Source organism: Equus caballus, chromosome 7 (genome assembly GCF_041296265.1).
Source record: "Equus caballus isolate H_3958 breed thoroughbred chromosome 7, TB-T2T, whole genome shotgun sequence".
Classification (NCBI taxonomy): Eukaryota; Metazoa; Chordata; class Mammalia; order Perissodactyla; family Equidae; genus Equus; species Equus caballus.
The window spans coordinates 39,017,130-39,043,080 of record NC_091690.1 but is presented as its reverse complement, the minus strand read 5'-3'; the positions used below and the strand labels follow the sequence as shown (position 1 = coordinate 39,043,080).

The following is a 25,951-nucleotide window of genomic DNA, read 5'->3' as shown; positions in this document are numbered from 1 at the left end:
TGAGCCGTTGTACCTTTCCTGTCTCTGTGTGCCCCTTTGATGGGGTGGCAGGAGGTAGTCTTTCACGCAGGCTGCCCTGCTGTCCTATTAAAGGGCACGTCTCATGTGACTTTAAAGATGTCAACATGTTATCATTATCAAAAGGGAACATTGATTACCTTAAAAACACTATTTTGGAAAAGAATAAGGTTTCAGGATGTAGATTTCGTGCACGTGGATGCTTACCTAGGCTTTTGCTTTGTTCCCGAATCACTGCTGTACTGGCCAAGGGGAAACAAAGGTTATATTTTTATTCACCAAATTGTGGCCCAGAAAATTCAGCCCCCCGCTGCCATTTTTTCTTGGTTTTGTGTCTTTGATTATTTTGCTGTTCGTTTCAAGTAGGGGGTACAGAAAGTCAGTGTCTAAGCCTTTGTGCAGAGAAAGATGAGCTGGGGCTGTGCAGCCATCGCACTGCCTTGTGAACCATCACTGGCCTGCACTGATCATCTGGGGACCTCATTCTCAGCAGGAGGGCTGAGAAAACTGCCTTCAGGATTTCTGATGAGCGTTCACCTACCTACTGTGTGTCTAGAACATAGCGAGCCTGCAATACATTGTATTACCACAAATAGCTTCTCCATTTTTACCTTTTTGCCAGGTGTATTATCTTTTACAAAGACTGTTTTTTCTCTGTGGTTGAAACTGTAATCTGTTAAAATGTATCCACCTGTCTAAAGTCTGGGTTCCCTTGCTCTCTTTTTCAGGCACATTGCAGAGAGGTCTTCTGTCCTTCATGAACACTCACGTGGTAGACAGATGACTGTGCTCCACCCTCTCCTGCCCTAGGTGCCCTGGACGTGGAGCTGCCCAGTAGGGAAAAGATGGATTCCAAAGATGAAAGCTCACACGTGTGGCCTCCGTCTGCGGAACACGAAGAGAATGCTGCGCAGGTGAAGAGGGCTTTCCAGCTTGTGTCGGCAGTGGTGTTCTAGCTGGGCACAGTTTGCGGACAGCTGCAGAGATAGCAGCTTCCGCACAGTGGTGAGGAGCTGGGAGGCAGCTGACGCGCAGACCTGGTCCGTGGGGCATAGGCGGTGTTTCAACACTGCGCATGCTCCCTCAGTCTGCGTTAGTGGGATTCAGAACCACTCGCAGGCTTTTCTGCCTTCCCCCAACTTACCGTGGGAATGTTTCACTACCCTGGTTCGTTTTACGTCTTTGGTGCTGAAAGCCTCAAATTGTGCTGTGTTTCTTTTATATTATCCAGTATAGGGTTTTGATTCTTCGTGTGAAACAAAGTATAAGATATGTTTATAAAGTGAGTGGCTTTTTCTTTTCTTTTCAACTTCAGAAGGAAACCCTCTAATTGAAAGTTGTCCCACGGATGGTCAGCAGCTCTGGAGGTCAGTCGCTTATTCAGATGCTGCTCTAATCCATGACCTCTGCCTTCCAAATTGCTGTCATACCAGCTACACATTCTTTTGACTGTTCTTAGCAAAAGCAAATTTCTGCATTTTTGGTATGGATTTGAATTTTGAGAAGAGTCAGCAGTAACATGGGGCCACGTTTTCATATGTGACCAAAGTATAAAACTTAATTTTTAAGCATTGTAATAAATATGTAATTTAAATGTAATTTTTCATTAAATTACATAACCACGGTATTATTATCCAAACCAGGAAGTTAACATTTAAACATTTAAATAAATACACATTTTATTTAATTTAAGCAATATAAGAAGTATTACAATAAATAAAGTTGATCATCTGGTATAATTTAAAAGTCTGAGCCTGAATACTTAAAGAAAAAAAGTTCCAGAGATGCTCCCGGCAGAACCATCAAGAATGCTGTTTGGTCTCATGGAAACCATGAGCTGGCTGCTCAGAAAGCGTTTTACAGAATTCAGTTTCCGCTTTAGTTCTTGGGGCATAGAAAATGACTCACCCTGGTGACAACTGAAATAGTTGTCCAAAACCCCTGAAAAGTACTTTATTCGAATTTTCTGTATCTTTCCCTAGCTGGTGAGGAATTCTGTTACCTTTACTGGTTTCAGCAAAGATTAACTGAAAAGCCTCCCGTGTGGCTTTGGAGTACGAAAGAACTTGTAGGAAAGGAAGTGATCCTATTTTAGTGTGTTTGCTGAAAGGCACTATTAGTTATAAAGTAGAATTTTTATGATATGTCAAGAGCAATTGGCTTTTGAGTCTTGACATATTTTTTCACATTGCAGAATAATTTGTATTTTGTAACCTAGTGATATTTCAACCAGAAATCTTCAGTCACACTCCCAGGACCAGTTAACCACTCCCTCATTACTCCCCAAAGGGCTATCTGCATTGGACATCTGAGGCAGAGGGGAATTTAATCAGTTGCCTAATATTAAGCAGTGACTCAGTGACGTGGTCCTTGGATCCTGTCTCCGAGTCGCCATCTCAGTGAAGATGGGGTGTGTCAGTCCCCGTTCTCCTTTCTCTGGGGTACTTTAGAACTGCAAATGTGTGCTGTGCTCAGTCGGCCACCTGTCTGCGTGAGATTTGCTTTGTTCTATGTGGACAGTTGCTACATACTTGCTGCTTTTTGCCCCAGGTACACTTTGTTCCAGACGCTGGTACTGTGGCTCAGATCGTCTACACTGATGACCAGGTTCGCCCGCCCCAGCAGGTGGTGTACACGGCAGATGGTGCCTCCTACACTTCAGTGGACGGTCCGGAGCATACACTGGTGTACATCCATCCTGTGGAGGCCGCGCAGGCATGTGAAGGATTATTGTGTATAACTCGTTTATTAACCAGTGAATTCACCAATTAAGTATGTTTACTCTCTGCCAGTCACTGTGTGAGGGGCTGGTGACGTAGGAAATATTCAGATAAGATTTGTGCTCTCCAGGGGCTTATAACCAACTTGGCGGAGGAAAATATGGTTTATTTATTTAAATTAAACATAAGAAGGAGTTAGAGCAGTTCTTCTCTTGACTGACCATTGATGAGATTATCAACTTGCGACTTTCCCGAAGTATCAAGAACCAGGCCAAAAATGGCATTTGGTTTTGTATAGCTTAATCAAAGATGACTCATCAAAAAAATACAGATTATAAGCCAGATAGAGAAGGACAATCTCTGTATGACTCCACTCATATGAGGAATTTATTTGTTTATTTATTTTGAGGAAGGTTAGCCCTGAGCTAACTACTGGCAATCCTCTTCTTTTTGCTGAGGAAGACTGGCCCTGAGCTAACATCCGTGCCCATCTTCCTCTATTTTATATGTGGGACGCCTACCATAGCATGGCTTGCCAAATGGTGCCATGTCCGCACCTGGGATCCGAACCGGCGAACCCCGGGCTGCTGAGAAGTGGAACAGGCGCACTTAACCACTGCGCCACTGGGCCAGCCCCAATATGAGGAATTTAAACATGTGGACAAAGAGAACAGATTAGTGGTTACTAGGGGAAAGGGGGGTGGGGGGTGGGCACAAAGGGTGAAAGGGTGCACCTACAACATGACTGACAAACAATAATGTACAACTGAAATTTCACAAGATTGTAAACTATCATAAACTCAATAAAAAAATACAGATTATTTCAGTTATACGTGTAAGCAAAGGGTCCTACTAGCTTATTAACTCTATTTGTTAATAACTGACTGATATGTAGGACTGTAATAGAGGCGAGGGTGAAAGCTGTACAGCTAGAGCCACTTGTATTCTTTTGCCAGTGAATTGGAGTATTAATTTCCAAATGCTTGACGTGCACATTCCCCAATATATAAATGTTTGTTTCGATTGTTAGTGCTTTACAATGTACAAAGCACTTAAAAAAAATTTTTTTTTATTATTGTTATATTTTTTTGTGAGGAAGATTGGCCCTGAGCTAACATCTGTTGCCAGTCTTCCTCATTTTGCTTGAGGAAGGTTGTTGCTGAGCTAACATCTGTACCAATATTCCTCTGTTTTCTGTGGGATGCCATCACAGTGCGGCTTGATGAGTGGTGCTAAGTCTGTGCCTGGGATCTGAACCTGCAAACTCCGGGCCACTGAAGTGGAGTGCGCAAACCCAACCACCAGGCCACCAGACTAGCCCCTACAAAGCACTTTTAAATACATTAAAAAAAAAGTTCCATACTTTTATAGTAGGATCCTGGTAATAAAAATTTGCACTTGGGCCAGCCTGGTGGTGCAGAGGTTAAGTTTACACGTTCTGCTTTGTTAGCCTTGGGTTCACTGGTTTGGATCCCAGGCAGGGACCTACACACCACTAATCAAGCCATGCTGTGATAGGCGTCCCACATATAAGAGAGGAAGATGGGCACAGATGTTAGCTCATGGCCAATCTTCCTCAGCAAAAAGAGGAGGATTGGCAGCAGATGTTAGATCAGGGCTAATCTTCCTCAAAAATAAATAAATAAATAATAAATAAATAAAATAAAAACATAAAAAAAAATTGCCCTCATGCAGTATTTAATCAAGAGGCTCAAATCACTTCCAAGAAGAAAATAGGGCCCACTTAATTAATCCCTTTCAAATCTGTATAAAGGTGAAGTTGCCAAATAGTCAGATGGTACTTTTGGAATGCCTCTGCTTGGTTTTAGTGTCCAAACTATATTAAAATAAGGTCACATCGTTTATGTTAAGACTGTCCTGTGCCCAACTTTTAGTTTATTACCATGTTACTAAATGTCTGGCTTATATTTTTCTAATGTCAAATCTAAGCAATCCGACACTGGCTGGAATCTGACACCTCTGGAATAAAAACTTAACTATAGTTGGACAAATTAGTCTTTTAAAAGCTTTAGAGGAAAGAAGATTTTTCTGGATGGGAGATTTTCTGTGGTGCCCTGGCTAAAATAATTTTGAAGGTTTTCCTTCTCTGGTTAGCTTTGCTGCATCATGACCCAAATTATTGTGTGTTTACAATCAGAGCTTTTTAAAAATTGTGATTTTACTGGCTTTATCCAAAAAGGAACCTATGGAACATTAAGTTCGATTTCTTTTCCTTCTGCTTCTCTTCTGATAATGAGTGTGCGTTTGTATTTGAAAGAGTTGTAATATGATATTCTCGTGCATGTCTGTGTATCCATCCATTTTCGGTTAATTGCAAGTCTGCTGCTGTGATAATGCACGCAGTGTAGGCTCTCGTTCATGGGCTGTCTTTTACCTCTTCATGACATGCCTTTTAAGTAGCTGTGACATTTGACCTCAAGAGAGCCTTTGCTTAAGAGTAAAGTTGTGAACTTGTTAGCCAATCTAGATGGTTAGCTTATACAGTCTCTTTGGAGCCATCTGAATGAAAGGCTTTAGCTAAATGTAAGATTCCTGTCTCTATCTTCTTTATTAGTGAAGGATTATTACTAGCTATCTGGGAGTTAACTCTCACAAGAATTCGTGTTTAGCAGTAGGATAATTTTTCCAGTGTAGGCGAGCCATCTAAAGATCTATTGATAAGTTGGTGTTTTTTGTTTTTTTTTTGGTCTAGACTCTGTTTACAGACCCAGGCCAGGTAGCTTATGTCCAGCAGGATGCTGCAGCTCAGCAGGTAATAAGTTGCCTTTTTGTCGTTTGGGGTGATATGATGAATGCTGCTGTTCCCTGGCTGCCCCCTCACCCTCTGCACTGTGCATTCTCCGGATGTCTGCTTCTTATATGTTAAGAATGCTCTCCACTTCCTTTAATAAAAACAAAGCAGAACATAACATAACACTCTCCAGTCAGTATATATTGGAATAGCCTGGTCATAAAAGGTGATTTGTCAGGGAAGTTTAAAAAAATACGCATATCGTCTGGATATTGGTTCAAGTTCCAAAGAATAATCCTGAGTTTTAAAAGTGTCTCTTTTTGGAAATTTGGAAACATTTTAGTACTTGTTCTATTTTGAAATATTGGGAAAAATTCCTGCTTAAATTACATATAAATTTGGTGGCAACTTTCCTCATTCTAGTTTCTGAAATATTGAGATTCTTTTTGGTTTTCTTTTAAAACATTTCTTTCCTTTTATCCATATTTCTAACGTATCCTATTTGACTTTGAGGGACTTCTTTCTTATTTTATTCTGGGTTGTAAAAGTGATAAGGTGCGAAAGCGAGATATTGTCAGTCTTACTTTCAAGGGAATATGAATCCAAATACTTTTATTTTCACGTTGGCTAGTATGACTCTTATTTAGCTGAGCCACTGAGTGTCATGAGTCATTATCAAGTAAATTCTCATTAGTAAGCTCTTTTCTGCTTTTTAAATTTTTTGGTAGATGATTTGGATTACTTCCATTTTAAATTTGAAAAATAAACAGTAGCTGTATTAATATTACTTATGGAATCTAGAGAATTCTTAGGAGTCTTTGTCATATCAGTTATGGTTGGATTTATTCCTGATTGGTAGTGATCTACAATTTTGTGGGGTCTGTGAACTTGAATGAGAATTTGTCTTAATCCACTCAGGCTGCTTTAACAGAATACTATAGACTGAGTGGCTTATAAACAACAGAAATTTCTCACGGTTCTGGAGGCTGGGAAGTCTAAGATCAAGGTGCTGGCAGATTCCATGTCTGGTGAGGGCCCCCTTCCTGGTTCATGGAGGGCCACCTTCTCCCTGTGTCCTCATACGGTGGGAGGGGCAAGGGAGCTCTCTGGGGTCGGTCGCTTTTATGAGGGCACTAATCCTACTCATGAGGGCCCACCCGCATGATCTAATCACCGCTCAGAGGCCCCACCTCCTAGTATCATGACATTGGGGATTATGTTTCAACATATATTTTGGGCAGATGCAAACATTCAGTCTGTAGCAGTTATTTTATTTTAATAATTCTGTAATAATTAGGTATATTCTTGACAAAATGAACCGTGTCCATTTCTGTGGATATTTATTGATTCCATCAAGGAAGCAACGGATAGATTTAATTAGTCTTTACAAGTTGGTAGGAAAAATGAAATGAAATGCCTTTGGCTGTCTTTCATAGATGATTAATTCATTCACTCATTTTTGGAGTAATATTTTTTTTCATAAAAAGTTGAAGCAATAGAAAAAGGAAGTACATTAAAAAAACCCAAGCAAGCAATTCTGCCCAGAAACATCCTCATTAATTTAACAGTTGGTAACTGTTATTCCAGACTTCTTCCACACATACAGACAAAGATAAACAAACAGGGGAAAATGGCATTGTGCCCTAAATGCTGTTATTAATCTAAATACTTTAAACTTAAATTTACTTGAGTTTAGCAGATGAAAAAGAAACAGGTGAAACTGAAAGAGGTTGGTGCCATCAGGTTTTCCTAAACTGTACTCGAGCTTCAGTCCGTCTGTCTTTGGCTCCAGCCGTGGTGACACGGACGTCAGCACACTGACACTTCCTCCCACCTTCTCTCCACTGTTCGTGTTAGTTGCATTATTATTGTAACTAATAGATTTATGTTCTGTTAGTAACCACACTTATGGAGAATTTTGCTTCATTGTTTACTGGCGTTTAAATTTGTAGAAATCTTGAGTCTATTTTGATTATTTTTCTCATTCCTTGTCTATTTTTTTTTAAAGATTAGCCCTGAGCTAACATCTGCCGCCAACCCTCCTCTTTTTGCTGAGGAAGATTGGCCCTGAGCTAGCATCCATGCCCATCTTCCTCTATTTTATGTATGAGATGGCTGCCACAGCACGGCTTGATAAGTGGTGTGTAGGTCTGCACCTGGGATCCAAGCTGGCGAACCCTGGGCCACGGAAGCAGAAGTGCAAACTTAACCAATGCGCCACTTGGCTGGCCCCATTGGGTGTGTCTTTTTGATGTATAGGTTAAGACTTTATTTCGGGAACATTTTCATCTGTTAGGCCTTTGAAAACGTTTTCAGTTTCATTTGATCTGTTCACTTTTCAGAAACATTCGTCTGACTATATTGACTCTTCTTTGCATTCCATATCTAACATGTTCTCTATAATCATTTTTATATCTGTTCTTTTCCAAGTTATTTGAGTAATTTCCTTTATGTCCACCATATTTCCTTACTGCGTGGGTTTTTTTTTTTTACTTTTTAATTATATTATTACATACATATAGAAAAGCGATTTGTAAGCTTATAGTGCAATGATATATCATGAAGTGAACATACCCTATAACCAATACTCAGATTAAACAACAGAACATTGCCAGATCCTAAAAACCATCCTCATGCTCCCTCTTAATCACTTCTCCTTCCCTTTTCCTCAAAGATAACTACTCTCCTGCCTGCTAACACCATAGATTAGTTTTCCCTGGTTTTGAACTTTATGTAAATGGAGTTACTTAGTAGGGTTTCCTTTTTGTCTAGTGTCTTTTGTTCAATGTTCTGCTTGGGAGATTTCTTCATGTTGTTACGTGTAGCTTTGGGTTTTTTTCCTTCTATTTTGCTTGCTAGGTAGTATTCAGTTTTATGAATATACCAAATATATCCAGGAGCATGATCCTTCTGCCACTTGGTTAGTCTGCAAGAGTTTCTGGGCCCTTTGCTTTTCCATGTATGTTTTAGGATCAACCTGGAAGTTTCCACCAAAGTCCTGCCGGATTTTCATTGCATCTCCGGATCAGTCTGTGAAGAGCTGACATCTTTATAATCTCCAGTCTTCCAGTCTGTGAACATGACGTATTCCTGATTTAAAATCAAAGTTGAAGGTTGTCCTCTGGGTAGAGGTCTCACACATCTCTCAGTAGATTTCCTCCTGGATATTTGGTGTGTTTTGATGGTATTATAAATGGTCTGATGTTTAAAATTTTTATTTTCTAACTCTTATTTTTTATTTTCTTGATAGTCATGTTGTCTGTGAATACTGACAGTTTTCTTTCATCACAATCCTTCTATCTTTTATTTTTAATTCTTCTTTTGTTCCCCCTTGTCTGCTGGCTGGGATCTCTAATACATTTTCCAATAGAATGGGTGCTAGTAGGTTTCCTTTTTTCCTTCCTGCTCTCAGAGCAAAAACTTTCACTATTAAGAATGATGTTTAGTGCAGAATTTTTATAAAAAGAACACCCTTTATCAGATTAAGAAAGTTCTCTTTATTTCTAGTCTTTAGTGAGTGTTTATTATTAATTGATGTTGATTATTATTCATGGATCTTGATTTTTATCAAATGCTTTTTCTGAATCTGTTGAGATTTTTCTCCTTTTTTCTGTTAATATGGTGAATTATATTAATTGATATTTAAAAATTAAGCCAGGCTTGAATTCTGGAATAAACTCTACTTGATCCTTTTCATATATGTCTGGATTTGGATTTGGTTTATAAATATTTTGTTTGGAGTTTTGCGTATTTATTCAATAGTCCATTGTATATTCAGCCAAAGTATTTGATTTCTTTTTTCTTTTAAAGTAACTTTCTACAAATATTGAATCATTATTCTGTACACCTAAAACTAATATGGTGTTATATTTCAATTATATCTCAGTCAAAAAGAACAGAAAAAAAAGTAGCTTTCATCTTTCATCTTGATGATATATATTTGTTTCTTTTCATAGTATCCTGAAAAGCTACATCATCATTTTTATTGACTGTATAGTATTGTATTATAGGGATGTGCTATTATTTATATTCTCCATTGTTATTTTATATGGAAATTATTTGCTTTTTTTGTTGTTGTTGCTACTATAAAGAACACTGTCATAGATGTCATATCAGATTCTTTCCTTAGAATAAATTCCCCAAAGAGAAATGATAGAGACTAAAGATATTCACATTTAAAGTTATTTAAGAACTAAGATTTTTTGTGAAGTGGAAAAAGATACACATATAAAAACTAAATAAATTAAATAAAAACTCAGAACCCTAATTTTGAATTAGAACATCAGTATGAACTCATAATATATTTTCTCTTAAAAAATATGTTTTCTAGTTGTGGCCACCGAAAAGGTTTAGATACAGTAATCAATCCAGTAGCAATGAGCCAATGTGGTCTCTAAATAGAATTTTCCAGTAAAAGGAATCAGGGCTACTTAGAGAAATAGATTCTAGCTCAGATTCTAGCTCTGGGGCAGGAAATGTATAAGATGTGCCTGAAACGTCGTGTCTTATCAGAATGCAAAGAAGCTACTAAAACTTCTGGGGTCCTGGGGAGAGAACTCATAATCTAAATTGAAGGGGCCAAAATAGGACAATTTGACCCATAAAAAAAGGAAAATGCCATTAATAGATTCAAATACATTAAATATATTTAAAATCCACAAGTCGATACTGATATTAAAAGAAATAACTCATTGGTCACTATTTGAGGATGCTAGGGGACCACCACATTTTTAAAAAAACTGGCAAATGATGGGAAAGAGTCCAGCCTTTCTCCTTGAATGTACGCAGGTAAACAATTACTTGATGAGGGAAATTTCTTTATGGAAGCATTCCAACTAATAAATAAAGAGCGGGTGATTGGCTTAGAATATCACCATTTTTCATCTACTAATGAAATATGGATCTAGGCAATGATTATCAACAGTAGTCTGAAACCATCAGGAAAAAGCTGATGAGGCACTTTCTAATGGATGGATCAACTTAACCCTCTGAACGCTGTTAATATCACTAAAAAGAGAGAACCATTCATTATAGGCCTCCCGGTATTGTGTACCTCCCATTGCATTTTATCACGTAATGAAGTATTTCTCCCCCCCAAATTGAACCTGAACCTGATTGAGTCTCTAGATTCCACTGCCAACTTATGGGAAGCATGCTGGACAAAATGGAACAAGTTAAAAGACACACAGGATGCAATCAGCAAAATCCAGACTTTGGGAAACTCTGTAGGACATATGGCCTAGCTTCCTTCACAAATAAATGCAAAGAAAAAGAAGAGGAATGGGGGTTTGCAGATTAAAGGAGACTTCAGACACGCATGTCAGATGCAGTATGCGGACCTTGTTGGGTCCTGATCTAAACAAACCAATCGTAAAAAAAATTATGTGACAGTTGGGGAAATCCTAACACTAACTGGATATTTGATGATGTTAAGGAATGAGTAATTTTTTAGGCATGATAACATATAAAATACAAAAGTCCTTTTCTTTTAGAGATATCTACTGAAATATTTACAGATGAAAATGTATAGTGTCTGAGGTTTGCTTCAAAATAATCTGGTGAGGGGGAGAGTGGGTGGGAGAAGACTTGAAATACAGTTAGCCATGAGTCGATAAATTGTTGAACCTGTGTGATGGGTACGTGAGGTTTATTATATTCTTCTCTCTATTTGATACATGTTTGAAATTTCTCATTATAAATGGAAAGTTATTTTGATAGGACTTTTTCAATTGCTTTTCAGCTGCTGAAAAAATTTACATTCCCACCAATAATATATGAAAATGCCCATTTCCACACACCCTTGCCACGTTGGGTATTTGCATTCTTTTAAAATTTTGCCAATCTGACAGGCAAAATGGTATTTTATTGTTTTAATATTAAGGCATAGCTTTAATTAGAAGTTTTGTTGCCATTTGCACCCAGAATGGCCCTTCATCTTCTCCAGCCTCCAGAAAGAATCTGCTTGTTTCATGTTTTGTACAAAAGGAAAGTTGTTCTCAGATAGCTCTATGAACCCTGGCATTACAAGGCAATTATTATAACTATTGGCTTCTAGCATCTTTCTTGATTGCAGTTTCCTTTCAACCAGCACGATTTTTATTTCTGGCTGTAACACCTCAGTGACTGTCAGTTTACTCTGTGACCTGGATAAATTCTGGAAAGAAAATTGGAGTGAGGATTTAACACAGATGATAGATGCATTGTTTTTTTCTTAGCAAAAAGATTCCTATTTTCAATTGTTTTCAGTGATGGCAAAATCCATTTGAAGCTTTTTTCATATATTATTCCCTCCTCTTTAAGAAAGGCACCGATGCTCTCCAGACCTGGAAGCTCAGTCTCCTCCTCGTTTCTGAAGATGAGCATGTGTGGCTCCCCACACACTGAGAAGGGAATGTGCTGCACTGGTAATTGGTCTCAGCAGGAACCCTGGAGCATTCTGTTGTGTTTGCTGCTGTCCAATGTAGTTTCATATTTTACTTCTCAGATAAATCGTATCCTGAAATGCATTACGTAGTTTCAGAAATAATTAGAGAGTGATATTAAGTGGGAAGGAGAAAGGGTACCGTAGGTTTAACAAATTCTTTTTCCTCTTACTGTGTCTTGTTGTGTATGACAAAGTACACAGGATTAAAATATTTTCATTTCTTATTCTTTTCCTTTAAGTAAAATTGGCACGCATTGCTCTCCACCTTGCTGCCTGGCCCTCGCCTCGGGAGCAGGTGTGGTTGCCTTGTTGCTCTGGCATTCGAAGTGTGTGGTGTTTAGCTCCTCTTCTGCTCTCCTTGAATAGACTTAACTCCACGGGGGCCATTGTGACATAGTGGACAAAGCTGGGCAGTGTCAGAATCCAAATTTCAAATTTCGTCACTGGCCCCGTAGGAGTTGTATAGTAACATTACCTGGCCTCAAAGGAATTTAAATATATGCCTAGCTCTCTGTAAATGTCAGTTCAATTTGAATTGTTAATTAAACAAATTTGTAATGCATGCCTACTGTGTGTTGAGGTCTCTGCTATCCAGAAATATACAGTTCTTACCTAGAAACGATTATCACAGTTTCTTTTCATCCCTTTTCGACAGTATCTGCCTGATTCTGGAATACGTTCAGCCTCTGCTTTAGCATCAGCCCTTCAAGATAATGCTGAAGTGTTCAAGTCTTGTCTTTGCCGCATTCTTCTAGGAGAGTGTCAGCACAAGGGAGGAGAAGCTTGTGGGTACTATTTTAATGTCAGGTTCCTCAGCGGTGGCGAGAAGCCAGCAGTAACCTTGCCTAACCACAGGCTTTCTAGCAGCATCTGTTGGGAAAACATACATCGCAGGTTCGCTGAAATAACTCTTAATTGCCAAATTCATTCTTTTAGGTTGGCTCTGCCAAGAGATAAAGAATTTATGAGGAGTAGAGGTGGATATTTGCTTTTGTTTGTTCACTGTGTGATAACATCCCTACTAATGCGGGCATGAAATTTAAGTAGCTTAGAGTAAAGGCTGCTATCGAAACTGCGCTCTGAGAGCAAGTGGGAACAAAGTAGCTTCATTGCAGGATGGGGGAGGATGCAGAGGGCAGGTGGCGAATGTGGTTTCGTTCCCAGGAGCCCCCTGCTCTTCTCCTTGCTGAGTCCTCACCTCAGTGGGCGTTTTATTCTGTTGTTGTTGAAGCTGAAGCAGGAGCACCTCCCAGAATTTTGTCCTCCCAAATAAAGCTTCTACAAGGCCCTGAGCTACAGAGATGGAATGTCACATAAAAGTCTGGGCTCCCGGGTTAAATGAATGCATGTTAAAACATGCATATGCTATTTGAGGTAACTGATTTGATCTTCTGGAGCCTGAGTGTTTCAAATGCTGGGCAGTGATCTCACACTGCCGTTGCAGTCAGGCTCTGTGAACACGCACAATACTGTTTCTTTGGAGAGTTTAAGAAATTCTTAGACTTAGATGCTCAACTGAAAAAGGATGTTTCTGTGAATAGCAGCAGAGTTCCTTTAGATGCCTAAAGAGATTGATGTCATTTCCCAAAGGGCCAAATATTTTCACAGACTAATCCTCACTGAATACCTACCACATGCTCAGCAGTCTCTTAACGTTGTAGAGGAAGTATGTGATGTCATGTCAGTCCTTAAAGGACTTGTGATAATAGGAATCTATTATTATTAGTACTAAGCACTTACTAAGAGCCAGACACTCTATTACTGGCCTCATAAACATCATTTCATTTAATCCTGACAACAACCTATGAGGTACGTGTTCCTATGCCCATTTTACAGATAAGGAAACTGAGGTTCCGAGGAGTTTATTAACTTGCTAAGTTGTCGGGCCAGGATTTTACTCTAAATCTGTCTGACTCCAAAGCCCGTGCTCTGTTTCCCTGAGATGCAGTTGGAGAGGCAAGATGGACTCACGTGAAAATGCGTACTCACTGAAAAGTGGATAGTGTTTGTCAGCGGACAGAGCTGTGAGGGACAGCAATGGGTGAGATGTCAGAATCAAGATTCTAGAAGATCTTGGCAGACTGGAAGAACAAAGAAAGTAATAAAATGATAGTTACTGGAGATAAATGCAAAATCTCCCATTTAAGTAAAATCAGCTATTTAAGTCCTGAAGAGGGGAAAAATGGTTTGATAGTGCTCTATGAGGGGAGAAAGAACCAGAGATTTTAGTTATTTGCAAATTCAAAGTGGGTCAGCAGTAGAACAGCGGTTGTTGTAAATGCTAGTGCAATCTGAAGCTAGATTCATAAAAAATGTGGGATCCACTGAGGAATAAATGAAGACAACAGGATGCTTGAGGGGTCTGGAAGGTTGGCCATGTGGAAGATGATGGAACGAATTAGGGGTGCTTGGTTTGAAATATTTGAAGCACTGTCTTCATGTGGTGGGAGGGTTAGACTTATTTCATGTCACTGGAGAGGAAGCTCGTAGGTCCTGACCAATGCATGGAATTACGTATGGGGAGATCTTTACTTCACAGAAAACCACCACCGAGCTGTTGGGAACTGACTCCAGCTGTCCTGTGTGGTGATGAAATGTTGGTGCAGAGGCTGAATGATGTTGTAGACTGATTCTCTGTTTCCATTGCTGGAGGAGATCGGAGCAGGGGAGAGTCAGGGAGGCTCGAGCAGTCAGAGATGGAGCATGGAGAGACGGGAACATGATACGGTTTGGGAGATTGGCGAGGGAACAGCTTTCTGGGTGAGGATAACAACATAGGTGAAGACAAAGAAAAGGAGTAGGCCTTTAAAAAACCTTGCTTTATGTATTGAACAGGAAGGGGAGGAAGGGAATGTGGCTTGAGTGTGTCTTATGGTGCTAAACTGGGCAGGAGAAGTAAGATTGGGTAAAAGGAGTCTGGAGTATCATGTAACCCCATGACACTGATTTAGGAGATGAGAGAACTTTTTAAGGTACTATTTATTTTCTGCCACCATATTTGGTAAGGTAGCATTAACCCAATATGTGACCCAAGCTTTGTCTTACTTGCAAGACACTAACTTCAGCATAATGAAACAAATAGGCATCTCTTTCATTCTTCCTTAAAAATCTCAGCCTCTCTGAAGCATGTAAAAAGAGAGCTGTTGATCGTGGAATTTTACCAACTGCGTGTTGCACCGCAGCGTGTTTAGTTTAAAAGTGTGGTGGTTGAAGGTAGGTCGGATTGTTACCGACCCTATGTTGTGGCCACCCTGGAAGGGCAGGAGGGACCCCCGCCCAAGGCTGAGTTCAGACATTGAGACTGATGATGCCACACATGCACCAGGAGGGTGTGAAGAGGCTTATTACTCGCCTGTTTGAAGCCTCTGGGGAGACAGGGCAGGCCTCTGACGCAGGTTTGAAGTGGTTGGAGAGAGCAAGGAATGGAGACTGTCGGGGTTTCATGGAGGTTAAGGAATGGGGTCCGTGAGGGTTCCTGAGCACACGGTCAGGGGCTTGTGCGCTTTGAACTCTTGCCGGCGCTAAGGAGGGAGCACCCAGCCTTTCTTGTCTGCTCACCTAGGTAAGAAAGGGGCAGAAAGAGCAAAAGTGAAGACAGACTCCTCATTACAGCTCATAGAGGAAATCATTTCTCCAGGGCCCTGAAAGGAGCTAGTGTGAAGAATGCCATCCAAACCTTGCCTTTTGTGTGCGTGCACATGTGCCAGCTAACTAAAGGGGTGTGTGTGCCGACTTTCTGGTTAAACTTTGTCCAGGCCTCGTTACCGGTGCATAACCAGGGGTTACCTTCAATCGAGAGTGTGGATGGGTCAGACCCTTTGGCAACTCTGCAGAACCCTATGGGCAGACTGGAGGCCAAAGAGGAAGAGGATGAGGATGAGGATGAGGATACTGAGGAAGATGAGGAAGAAGATGGTGAAGACACGGACCTGGATGATTGGGAACCAGATCCACCCCGGCCTTTTGACCCGCACGACTTGTGTAAGTTGGAGCTGTTTCTTGTGAGTGTGTAAGTGTGTGAGTGTGGGAATGTAGGTAACGTTTACTGAGGGCTTCCTGCGTGCAGACACTATGCTCCCTGCTCCGCACGCATCGTCTCACTCCGTCCTCGCAGCAGCCTGTCAGGGAGGCGCTGCCGCTGCCGTTAGTACTGATTTTACTGATGAAAGAACTGAAGCTCAGAAGAATTTCGCTAGGCAGCCTGCTCGGTGTCTCTAGGGGTGAGTGGTGGATCAGCCGTCGAGGCCGAGTTTCTCTGATACCAGAGCTCGAGCTGCCAAACCACCGTGGTAGGTTTGCCCAGTCCTAGAGTGGTCAGCCATGTCAGCTTTAGCGGTTTTGCTCTGCTGCTTTACCTTTCTTCCTAACACCCTTTCAAACATGCCTACTATATTCCTGGCACTAGTGCGTTACGTTTTCTAATGTGTTTAGCGCTCTCCACAGTCTCATGAGGTAGGTAGCTTTCCCAAGGTCACGCTTAGTTGTTGCAAGAGTCAGGATTCAGACTCAGGGTCTGGCTCCAGGGTGTCCATGGTTAACCACAGCGCTGACTGCCTCTCTGTACTGCCTGCTTGGGGGTGGGGGTGGGGTCCTGCTTCCACCCACCAAATCATTGCATCTTTCCATCGATTTTCATGTTTCTATAGCAAAGTTCTTAGCTCATTTATCTGAGATGCCGAGGCTATTCAGAGCTTTGTGGTCTCACCATGTTTCTCCTGGGACCTTCTGGGTGGTGGTGGTAAAGCCTATTTGCATGGGGCCAGTGTTTAGCTCTGTATTCAACAGAGAACTTCCTCATCTTGTTTTTCCTTGAATTCATAAGTTTTCAAGGCAACTCCTTAGTCAGATACACATGAAATCACTTTATCTTATAAATATGATTACAAAGTAGTGCCCCATTATTGGAGAATTGTAGACATTGAAAATACCTATTTCCTAAGCCAGGTCGTCACACAGCCAGAGTTGGGTAAAATATGACTGGTTAATTAAATTTGTCAAGGATCGTGAGTATGATCTCTGTGTGGTCCAGTCGCTTTCTCTGTTCTGTGGCTATATGCATCTAATTCTGTCAGGTAGCCTACAGATGAGTCCTGCTGGGAAAGAGGGATGAATTGGATGGTTACTGCAAACTGGTCACTCCTCGTGATCAACTGAAAATATATGTCCTGTCAGGGCTAGGCTAATTGTGTCATCCAAGTAAATGAAGGGTGGGATGCTAAATTCATTCATTTTAGTATTATCTTCACACAATGTGCATTGAAATCTCAACCAGTACAGCACTTTTTCTGTTTGAATTACATATACCCAGACAATAATGAGGCTTATGTAACTCCCTTTGAGGAAACTGATTAAATAGTGCTGTCAGCCTTTTTTAAATAGCTTTATTGAGATATGATTTACATACTATAAAATTAATCTATTTTGTCTCATCAGATTTTGCAACATTTAGCCTGATAAGCTCTTCTTTTTTCTTTTCAGACATGTTATAATTGATTTGTAAATTTAGTGGCCACTTTTCAAATTAATATCAATAGAGAAATAAGTCACAGCCTGTATATTATTTTTGGTAGGCATAAACTAATTCTGCTTGATTTTAGAGGGAAAGTACAGGATTTTTTTGGTCTATGAAAGCTAGTATATTACAATTGAACAGGTAGTGTAATTGTAGGAGTGCATTGAATTTTGACTTGAAAACTTAGATTGGGGATTCTCTCTGGTTAGACCTTTTTACCTGAGATCAAGTTATGTTGAGGAATTTGACTTCAAGGTTTCCTTTCTTTTGCAGGGTGTGAGGAGTGTAATAATGCACATTCTTCGGTGTGCCCGAAGCATGGCCCCCTGCATCCGATCCCCAACCGGCCGGTGCTCACGAGGGCGAGGGCCAGCCTCCCGCTGGTCCTGTACATCGACAGGTTCCTTGGCGGGGTGTTCTCCAAAAGGCGCATCCCCAAGCGCACCCAGTTTGGCCCTGTGGAGGGCCCCCTCGTCAGGGAGTCCGAGCTGAAAGACTGCTATATTCACTTAAAGGTAATTTACGCTTTCTCCTGATTCACTCTTGTTCTTAATAATTTTTAAAGGGGCGCACATTTTCTTACTGAGTCCTAATTCAGTTTCAGAGCAGTTGTTTGCTGGTATTTGTCTTTTTTTTTTTAAAGATTTTATTTTTCCTTTTTCTCCCCAAAGCCCCCCAGTACATAGTTGTATATTTTTAGTTGTGTCTCCTTCTAGTTGTGGCATGTGGGACGCTGCCTCAGTGTGGCTTGATGACCGGTGCCATGTTGGTGCCCAGGATCCGAACCGGTGAAACCCTGGGCAGCTGAAGTGGAGCGTGCGAACTTAACCACTGGGCCACGGGGCTGGCCCCTGTATTTGTCTTTCTGTGCTGAAATTGTTTTAAATGGAAACTTTCTCTCTTTCACCAGTAAAGCGGAGGTTGTGGTTTCTGTGAGTAATTGAGTAATTATATGAGTAATTCTGAGCGGAACCCGTCTTAGGGGCTGCAGTAGTTGCTGGGGCTGCCCTAACAACTGCTGCAGTCCAGGGGCTTAAGCAACAGACATATAGTCACATTCAGAGCCGCTGGGGGCTTGGGCTTCAGCGTATGAATCTGGAGGGGACACCATTCAGCTCACAATAGGGGATTTGATGCTTTATTTTTTGGTAACTAATTTTCACTGGAATACAAAGAGAATTATGTAGACTCATGTAATCTGCTAGGAGCCAATAATATTTTCAGGAAAACACTTTTCAATTTTTGAAATAGGTCTGTCCCATCAAATCTTTGGTTAAAGCGCTCACTGTGTGTTAAAGCATCTCTCTGCTGATCTCTACCCCTACATTTGACACTTTGCCTCTCTCCACCTGCTCTGCTGTCTGCTCCTTGGAGAGCCGCTCTGGAGGACCAGGAAAGGGCGTTGGGAAGGGATGGGTTTGGAACGTGTTTTTTGAGAACTCAGCTGCTGTCATGGGGAAGTTTTGTTCGGTGAATGCTCAAGATCTCTAAGAAAGAATATTACTTTGTAAAGAGAAATACCTATCGCCAGGCTACACATTATAAATGAATGCAGTTGACTCCCAAACGGAAACAAGTTGTAATGAACTAGAGCGTATTTTGCTTGCCTTTTTCTGGCTTATTTCTAGCATTTTTTGATGTATTAGTTAATGGTGAAACATCAACTGAAGCTATGCAGTTAGGTTGCTTATTTTAGGTTTTCCAGGTAATTCTCTGACAAGTGAGTCTTCAGAAAGTATCCTTTCCCATTTACATTTGGCAAGACACAATTCCAATGTCTTTCTAGATACAAAGAGAAGAACCAGGATACGTATATGGTTAATTTAAGGAGTGGTATTTTGTATATTATGAAATTAATTCATGTTATGTTGAAGGTTTTGTTTGTTTTTGATGTGGCTTTTTACTTTCTCTTTGGTTGCAGGTTTCTCTTGATAAAGGGGACAGGAAGGACAGGGATCTGCATGAAGACCTCTGGTTTGAGTTGTCTGATGAGACCCTTTGTAACTGGATGATGTTTGTGCGTCCGGCCCAGAATCACCTGGAGCAGAACCTGGTGGCTTACCAATACGGCCACCATGTGTATTACACAACCATAAAGAACGTGGAACCCAAGCAGGAGCTCAAGGTACAGTGCTGGGTCAGTGGTGCCTTCGCTGGGATTAGCAATCATTTAATGCTTTTCCTACTTTTTTTTTTCCTGAAGTAAGATTCTTACAAAAATGGTCCTTTCCTTGTAATTCACTTACTTAGTGAGCTATGTGCTGTACACCTATAGTAATCCCATAAATAAAACGGAATGAAAAGTGTATGACTTTGGAGTCTATCAAACAGCTGCACGAAGGCATTAGGCTCAGGGGTAAGGAAGTAGTTGTTTTGGGTGATAGACTGATATTTGTGATGGAGTGATTAAAGATGGGGTCACATAACATCATTCACACACTCCAAAGAAGAATTAGTTGGGAAACAGGAGATCTTGTAAAATGGAGTTCAGAATTCTTTATCTGAATACTTCATTTTTCCCAAAGAATTCTAGGCAGTGACTTCTGATGTCAGAATGTATTTTTCTGGGATAACTCTCTGTAGGAATTTGTCTAAATATTAATAGATAATATTTAATATTATGTTAATAGGTAATATAATATTATTATGTAACTAATAATAACTCTTGATGACATAATGAAAATTCTGCTGTGATCCTCAGGGAAAATTCCTTTTTTTCTTTTAAAGCTATGTTAGGAACATGGCCAAAAGAGGGGATCAAAATACTCTATGGCTTCCTGATATAAATGAAAAATAGGTGAGAAATGATTGTATCAGTACATGAGCGCTGAATTGCAGAGTGCCTCAGTGTGGTAAAAGTGAGAAATAGATTCCTCTCTCAGGGGAGAACAAAGACCTGGACTTGGTTCAAAAGCTGTACTAAACCTGTGTCTTTGAAACCATCAATTAGACAGTCCACGAACCCTGAAGAAAATACGTAAAAGGAGATTCATATTTCACACCATCTATCCCAATTAATTCTTGATAAGAAAAAACTGAAGTGAATATTTCTTAACTGTGGAGAAGAGATGATTTTCTCTTTTAAATAAGCAGTAGATAGAACTGTGGAGATAAAGACAGACAGAAAAAATTAAATAAGAATACAATAGTTCAATATAATGAACAACCAAAACAGTAGATAAAGAAGAAGCAACAGAATCAGGGGAATATTTGTAATACACGTTCGAGGTTTAAGTATAAACGCTGAGAGAAAGTCGTGCACTTCTTACCTCACTACATCCAGATGGACAAATGAACAAATACTGGGAATAGACCTTATTTAGAGGACGAATCAAATAGTAAAGAAACGTTAAAAATTTTTTTCATGTTGATAATTTAAAAACCCAAGACAACTATGAGTTGCTATTTTTGTCAATTTAAATTAGCAAAAAGTATGTGTATAGTACAATGAATGTGAGGGTTTAAAAAGTAGGGACATTTGTTACAGAATTACAATATTTTCTAGAATATTTCTGGCAGTAGATGGCAAAAATGTTCTTGGCCGAGTAAAGCTAAACTTTGAAAATTAGTCTGAGAAAATAATTATAAACAAAGATAGAGCTGGATACATTAGAATTTTGTAATGCAGGGTTTTACTGACTCTCAGACACCATTGACTCTGAGATGCACCATTACTGTTTTACACACCATTAAGAAAAAGTATGCTGCCAGTCAAGGTTTATTACAGTGCTTATTTTTATTAACAAATAGTTATTTTACATTTATTGCAGGAGCTATTTGACACTTATTTAGACGTAATTTTGAAAACCCATCACGCTTACGCATGTTTAAAAAGGCACATGTAGGCAAAATAAATTGGGTAAGGTATAAACTGCTTTGTGTGCAGTCTGACTTTGTTTCAGTAAAACTGAATCACTGTTTAACTTCATCATGAATGTTTGTGCTTTTCTATATCTGTCATCTTCTGTGCCATCAAGGTGCTGATGATGATACAGGATTTTTAATATAAGTGCTCCACTATGACCTCTGGGATATTTTTCTGAGCCAGTGATAGCCTTTCTGCACGTTTTGATGTTATGCTTTCCCATTGATTGAACCCATGTGTGTCTTTTTCTTCAACTGAAACACATGTCCTTGGAAGTGAAGTGGTTTTTGATCAGGTCATTAGGAGTCTCTGACAATTTGCTGTCTGATACCTTAATGAGAGGCCCAGCAGGATGATCATGCCAACCTTGCATTGCTTTGAAATTTCTTTTATTTATTCTGAGGGAGATGACAGTTTTTTTTGCCTTCATTTGCATTGCTTGGCAAGTGTTAATAACTCTTGGAGTTCCAGTGGGGCATGTAACTGAATGAGATGAGAACAGTACAAGGAGCTTGGCCAGGCTTGTGCAGGAGTAATGAGCAGGCAGTGACAGCGACATCACGGCAGCCATCGTAGGATGCCCTGGATTCTGAGACACATTCTGATTTCTGCATGTTAAAATATGAAAAATATACATCTTGGAATTGATAGAATAGGGTAGAATTTATAACAGCAAAATGATAAACCACCTAAAAATCCAACCATAGAGTCATGGTTAAGTAAATTATAGAATACAGGCTCTGTGGCATATTATTCCACAGTTAAAAATGAAGTCTCTCAATATAATATTTCCAGAATTAAAATAACATTCCATAAGAATTATACATGATTGATTCATTTAGTGACTAATATTTTGAACTCCTACTATGTTTCAGACACTAGAATAGAGACAGACTGGTGCCCTGTGTTCAGGGAACTTGTATTCTAGAGGGGAGGTGGGCAGGAAGATGTAAATAAGCAAATAATACCAAGTAGTGGTAAGGGCCGTGAAGGAAACAGGATGCAAAAGAGCAAAAAGCAGGAAAGGGACCAGTGTAGCTATGATACATAGGGAAGGCTTGCTGAAGAGACGATATTTAGGCTAACTGTGAATGAGAGGGGCCTGCAGTGTAGAAGGGTTGGGAAGGGGAAGGGGAAGAGCTCAACAGTCCTGGTGGTGAAACAGCCAGAGCAGAGGTCAGGGCGGGAAAGAACTCTGGGTATGTTTGAGGAACTAAAAGCAGGCCCTCTTGCAGAAGGGCAGGTAAGGCAGAGTGGTAGGAGCTGGGACTAGACCCTGGATCCCTTTGGAGCATTGAGCATTTCAGGTTTATTTTGAAACAAGAAGTTGTACTGGCTTTTAAGCATGGGAATGATGAAATCTGATTGTGTTTTAAGAAGACCACTGTGGCTCCCGTGTGGAGAATGGATTGGAGAGAGCAAGATAGAAAAGAGGAGACTCATTAGAAGGCCAGGTTGAAGCCCAGACAAGAGCTCATCTGGGCGTGCAAGTAGGTGGGAGGAGGGGAGGTGGAGAACATCTGGGCAATCAATAGTTCTTGCTAAAGGATTACAGAAGAAAACTGCGAAATCAAAGACACCTTTTAGGTGTCAGGTCTGAGCAGTTGGCTGGAATGTAGGGTATTTATGGCGATGGGGAAATAGGCAGTGGTGGGAGTGTGAGTAGGGAAGTATCTAGAATTCAGTTCTGGACATGCTAAGTTTGAGCTGATCCAAAAATGTCAGGTAGGCAGTAGGATGTGCATAGCGGGAGGAGAGAGGGAAAGTCTGGGATGGAGATATTAATTTGGGAGTCATTAGCACAGAGTTAGCTGGAAATGGATATGATCACCTTAGGAAAAAATAAGAAGGCCCCGAACTTGTACTAAGCTTTGAGAAACACTAATATTGAGAAGTTGAGGAGAGAAAGAAGAGCCAGACAGGGAGACTGAGCAGCCTGTGGGGTGGGGGGGAGGAGGAGACTCAGGAGGGCGTGGGAGCATTTGAAACAGTCACTGATGACCCTAGTAAGAGCTGTGTGGTGTCATCTTGGGGTGGAAGCCACTATGGTTACAGCTGTGTAAAAACCTGTGTTTAAATACAGATAAAGAATCAAAAGGGGATATGTTTTATTTAGATAAGAGACTATTGATATTATCTCTTGTGAAGTTGTTCTAATAACGAAAACAATTTTTTAACAAGGAAAAAGAAAACACGCAGTGTGTCTTGGCAAGTGGACTTCCTGACTGACCACCTGCAGACTGGTGTGAAAGGGTCCGTTGGCTCACAGTGGGATTTTTTTGTTGTCTGTTTTTTGTGGGTGTGGGTCATGGCAAAGCCTGAATTGCTTTACGTAAGCAGGAGAAAGAATTTAAGCATGGAAAGGACACCTGGTGGCGTCCCTTGGTTCTTGACGATGTGCCTGCTTCTTGTAGGTGTGGTATGCTGCGTCCTATGCTGAGTTTGTGAACCAGAAAATTCACGACATTTCTGAGGAAGAGAGGAAAGGTGGTTGGACTTTTTAATATTTTCTATATGAATTCTACATTGTATATAGAACATCTTTATGCAACCTCTAACTTTTTCATCTCAATATATTTAAGAACATATTCCAGTAGGTTCTTTTAGAGCTACATCTCTAATTCTAGGATCAAATGACGATGACATATTTACATGTCTTTCATGGGTGCTGGAAAATAGTATTTAATATAATGAAAACCTCCAAATCCTAAATTAGAACCTAGATCAGAGGATGATCCCTATCTAGTTTTAATCACCTTTGAGGACATTGCAAGGCAGGTACTGACTTTGTTTTTAATGTAAATGTTCCTGAAGTATAATCTACATACAGAAAAATGCACAAATTATAAGTTTATATAGCTCAATGAATTTTCACAAAGTGAACATACCTGTGTAACCTGCACCCAGATCAAGGAACAGAACATGACCAGTGCCCCAGATGTCCCCTTGTGGCTTCTTCCATCTCCTCCTCACTCCCAAGTGTAACTAATCTCTTGACATCCAATATGACAGATACAATATGCTTGTTACTGAACTTTATATAAATAGAATTATATGATATGTATACTTTTGGTGTCTGGGCATCTCTTGCTCAACATTTCGTTTGTGAGATTCATCCATATTGTTGTGTGTAATTGCAATTTGTTCATTCTCATTGCTATTTGGTATTCTACTGTATGAATGTGCCACAGTTAATTTATCTATTTTACTGTGGATGGAAATTTGGGTTGTACAATGCAATTCAGACACTAAACTGCCTGGAGTTAGGTCACATTTCACAGGTTAAGAGCAGACTCTTCCACAAGACTCTTCTCACCAGTCACAAGCTCGTGGATTCCCGTGCCACCTGCACTTCTGACCAACTAGCTACAATTTAGGGAGTTCCCACTACCCACTTAGGTTTGATCATTCACTAGAATGACTCACAGAACTCAGAAAAGTGCTTATGATTACAGTTTTATTATAAAGGACACACATCAGGACCAGCCAAATGAAGAGACACTTAGGGCAAGGTTTAGGAGGGTCTCACGTGTCCTTAGTCACCTCCCTGGCACACTGAAGTATGATTACCAAGCAAAGAAGCTCAGCTGAGCTTCAGTGTCTAGCATTTTTATTGAGGCATCATTACATAGGCACGATTGATTGAATCATTGGCCACATGATTGAACGTACTCTCCAGCTCCCGCTCCCCTCCCTGACTCATATCACCTGGCTCAAAGCCCCAGTCCTGTAAGCAGATGGTTGGGCTTTCTGACTCAGGCTGCCCTCCTCCTGAGTCATCTCATTAGCATAAGCTTAGGTATGATCAGAGACCGCCCTGAATAACAAAGACACTCCTATTACTTGGGACATTCCAAAGATTTAGAGGTTATTTCCCAGGAACCAGGGACAAAAGCCAACCAGGTTCTTTGTTATACAGCAGGGTTTGCAGTTTTGGGCAGTTAGGAAGAGTGCCCCTGTGAACATTCTTAGACATGTCTTTTAGCAAACGTGTGTATTTCTGTTGGATGCACATGTAGGAGTGGAATTGCCGGGTAATAGGGTGTGCATATAATCAGCTTTAGTAGATACTTCTGAACATTTTGCTAAAGTGATTATATTGGGCAGTGATTTTAAAGTTATTTGTGATGAAATATATTCTCAGATTATGAAACTTGGATCTGAATCACTAGGTTATCTGAACACAGATTTCCATCGTAGCACTGTCTTTCCAGTGTGGTGAGGCTGTGTGTGTCTGTGTGGATTGGGGGTGGGGAAGGGTGGTATGAGGGTGTTTTTCCCCTTGATGTCTTATATGAATATAACTGAAAATAAGATGCTAAAAAGCACCTCTCTGTCAAACTTCAGCCTTTGATTTTATAGCAAAACAGTAATGCAAATTGGAGGCACTGCATGTTTATGAACTCTGGGCTACTGGGTGATGAGAATGGTGGGGATGCTGGACATTTGAGTTTTGTTGGTGTCTGTTGATCATCAGCCTTTATGATTTCTCTCCTGTGACTGCAGTTCTTCGAGAGCAAGAGAAGAATTGGCCCTGCTATGAATGTAACCGCCGATTTATAAGCTCAGAGCAGTTGCAACAGCATCTCAATTCCCACGATGAGAAACTGGATGTGTTTAGCAGGTATAATGAGGGCGACGTTTTCACAAACTTAGTTTT

At 40.4% G+C, this 25,951-nt stretch overlaps 1 protein-coding gene across 2 annotated transcripts in view; it reads left to right on the top strand.

Moving 5' to 3' along the window:
• Window positions 1-25,951, top strand: part of PRDM10 (PR/SET domain 10) — an 89,172-nt gene that overhangs the window by 32,086 nt on the left and 31,135 nt on the right. The window contains exons 2-9 of one of the 2 annotated variants that reach the window (XM_070272967.1): window positions 829-932; window positions 2,569-2,733; window positions 5,452-5,511; window positions 15,670-15,895; window positions 17,700-17,941; window positions 19,348-19,551; window positions 23,706-23,778; window positions 25,798-25,915. In XM_070272967.1, coding sequence (XP_070129068.1) covers window positions 864-932; window positions 2,569-2,733; window positions 5,452-5,511; window positions 15,670-15,895; window positions 17,700-17,941; window positions 19,348-19,551; window positions 23,706-23,778; window positions 25,798-25,915 — 1,157 coding nt within the window. In that variant the 5' untranslated portion in view covers window positions 829-863. Of the gene's footprint in view, window positions 1-746; window positions 933-2,568; window positions 2,734-5,451; window positions 5,512-15,669; window positions 15,896-17,699; window positions 17,942-19,347; window positions 19,552-23,705; window positions 23,779-25,797; window positions 25,916-25,951 lie in introns of both variants that reach the window. The other variant, XM_070272966.1, reaches the window with a different exon arrangement.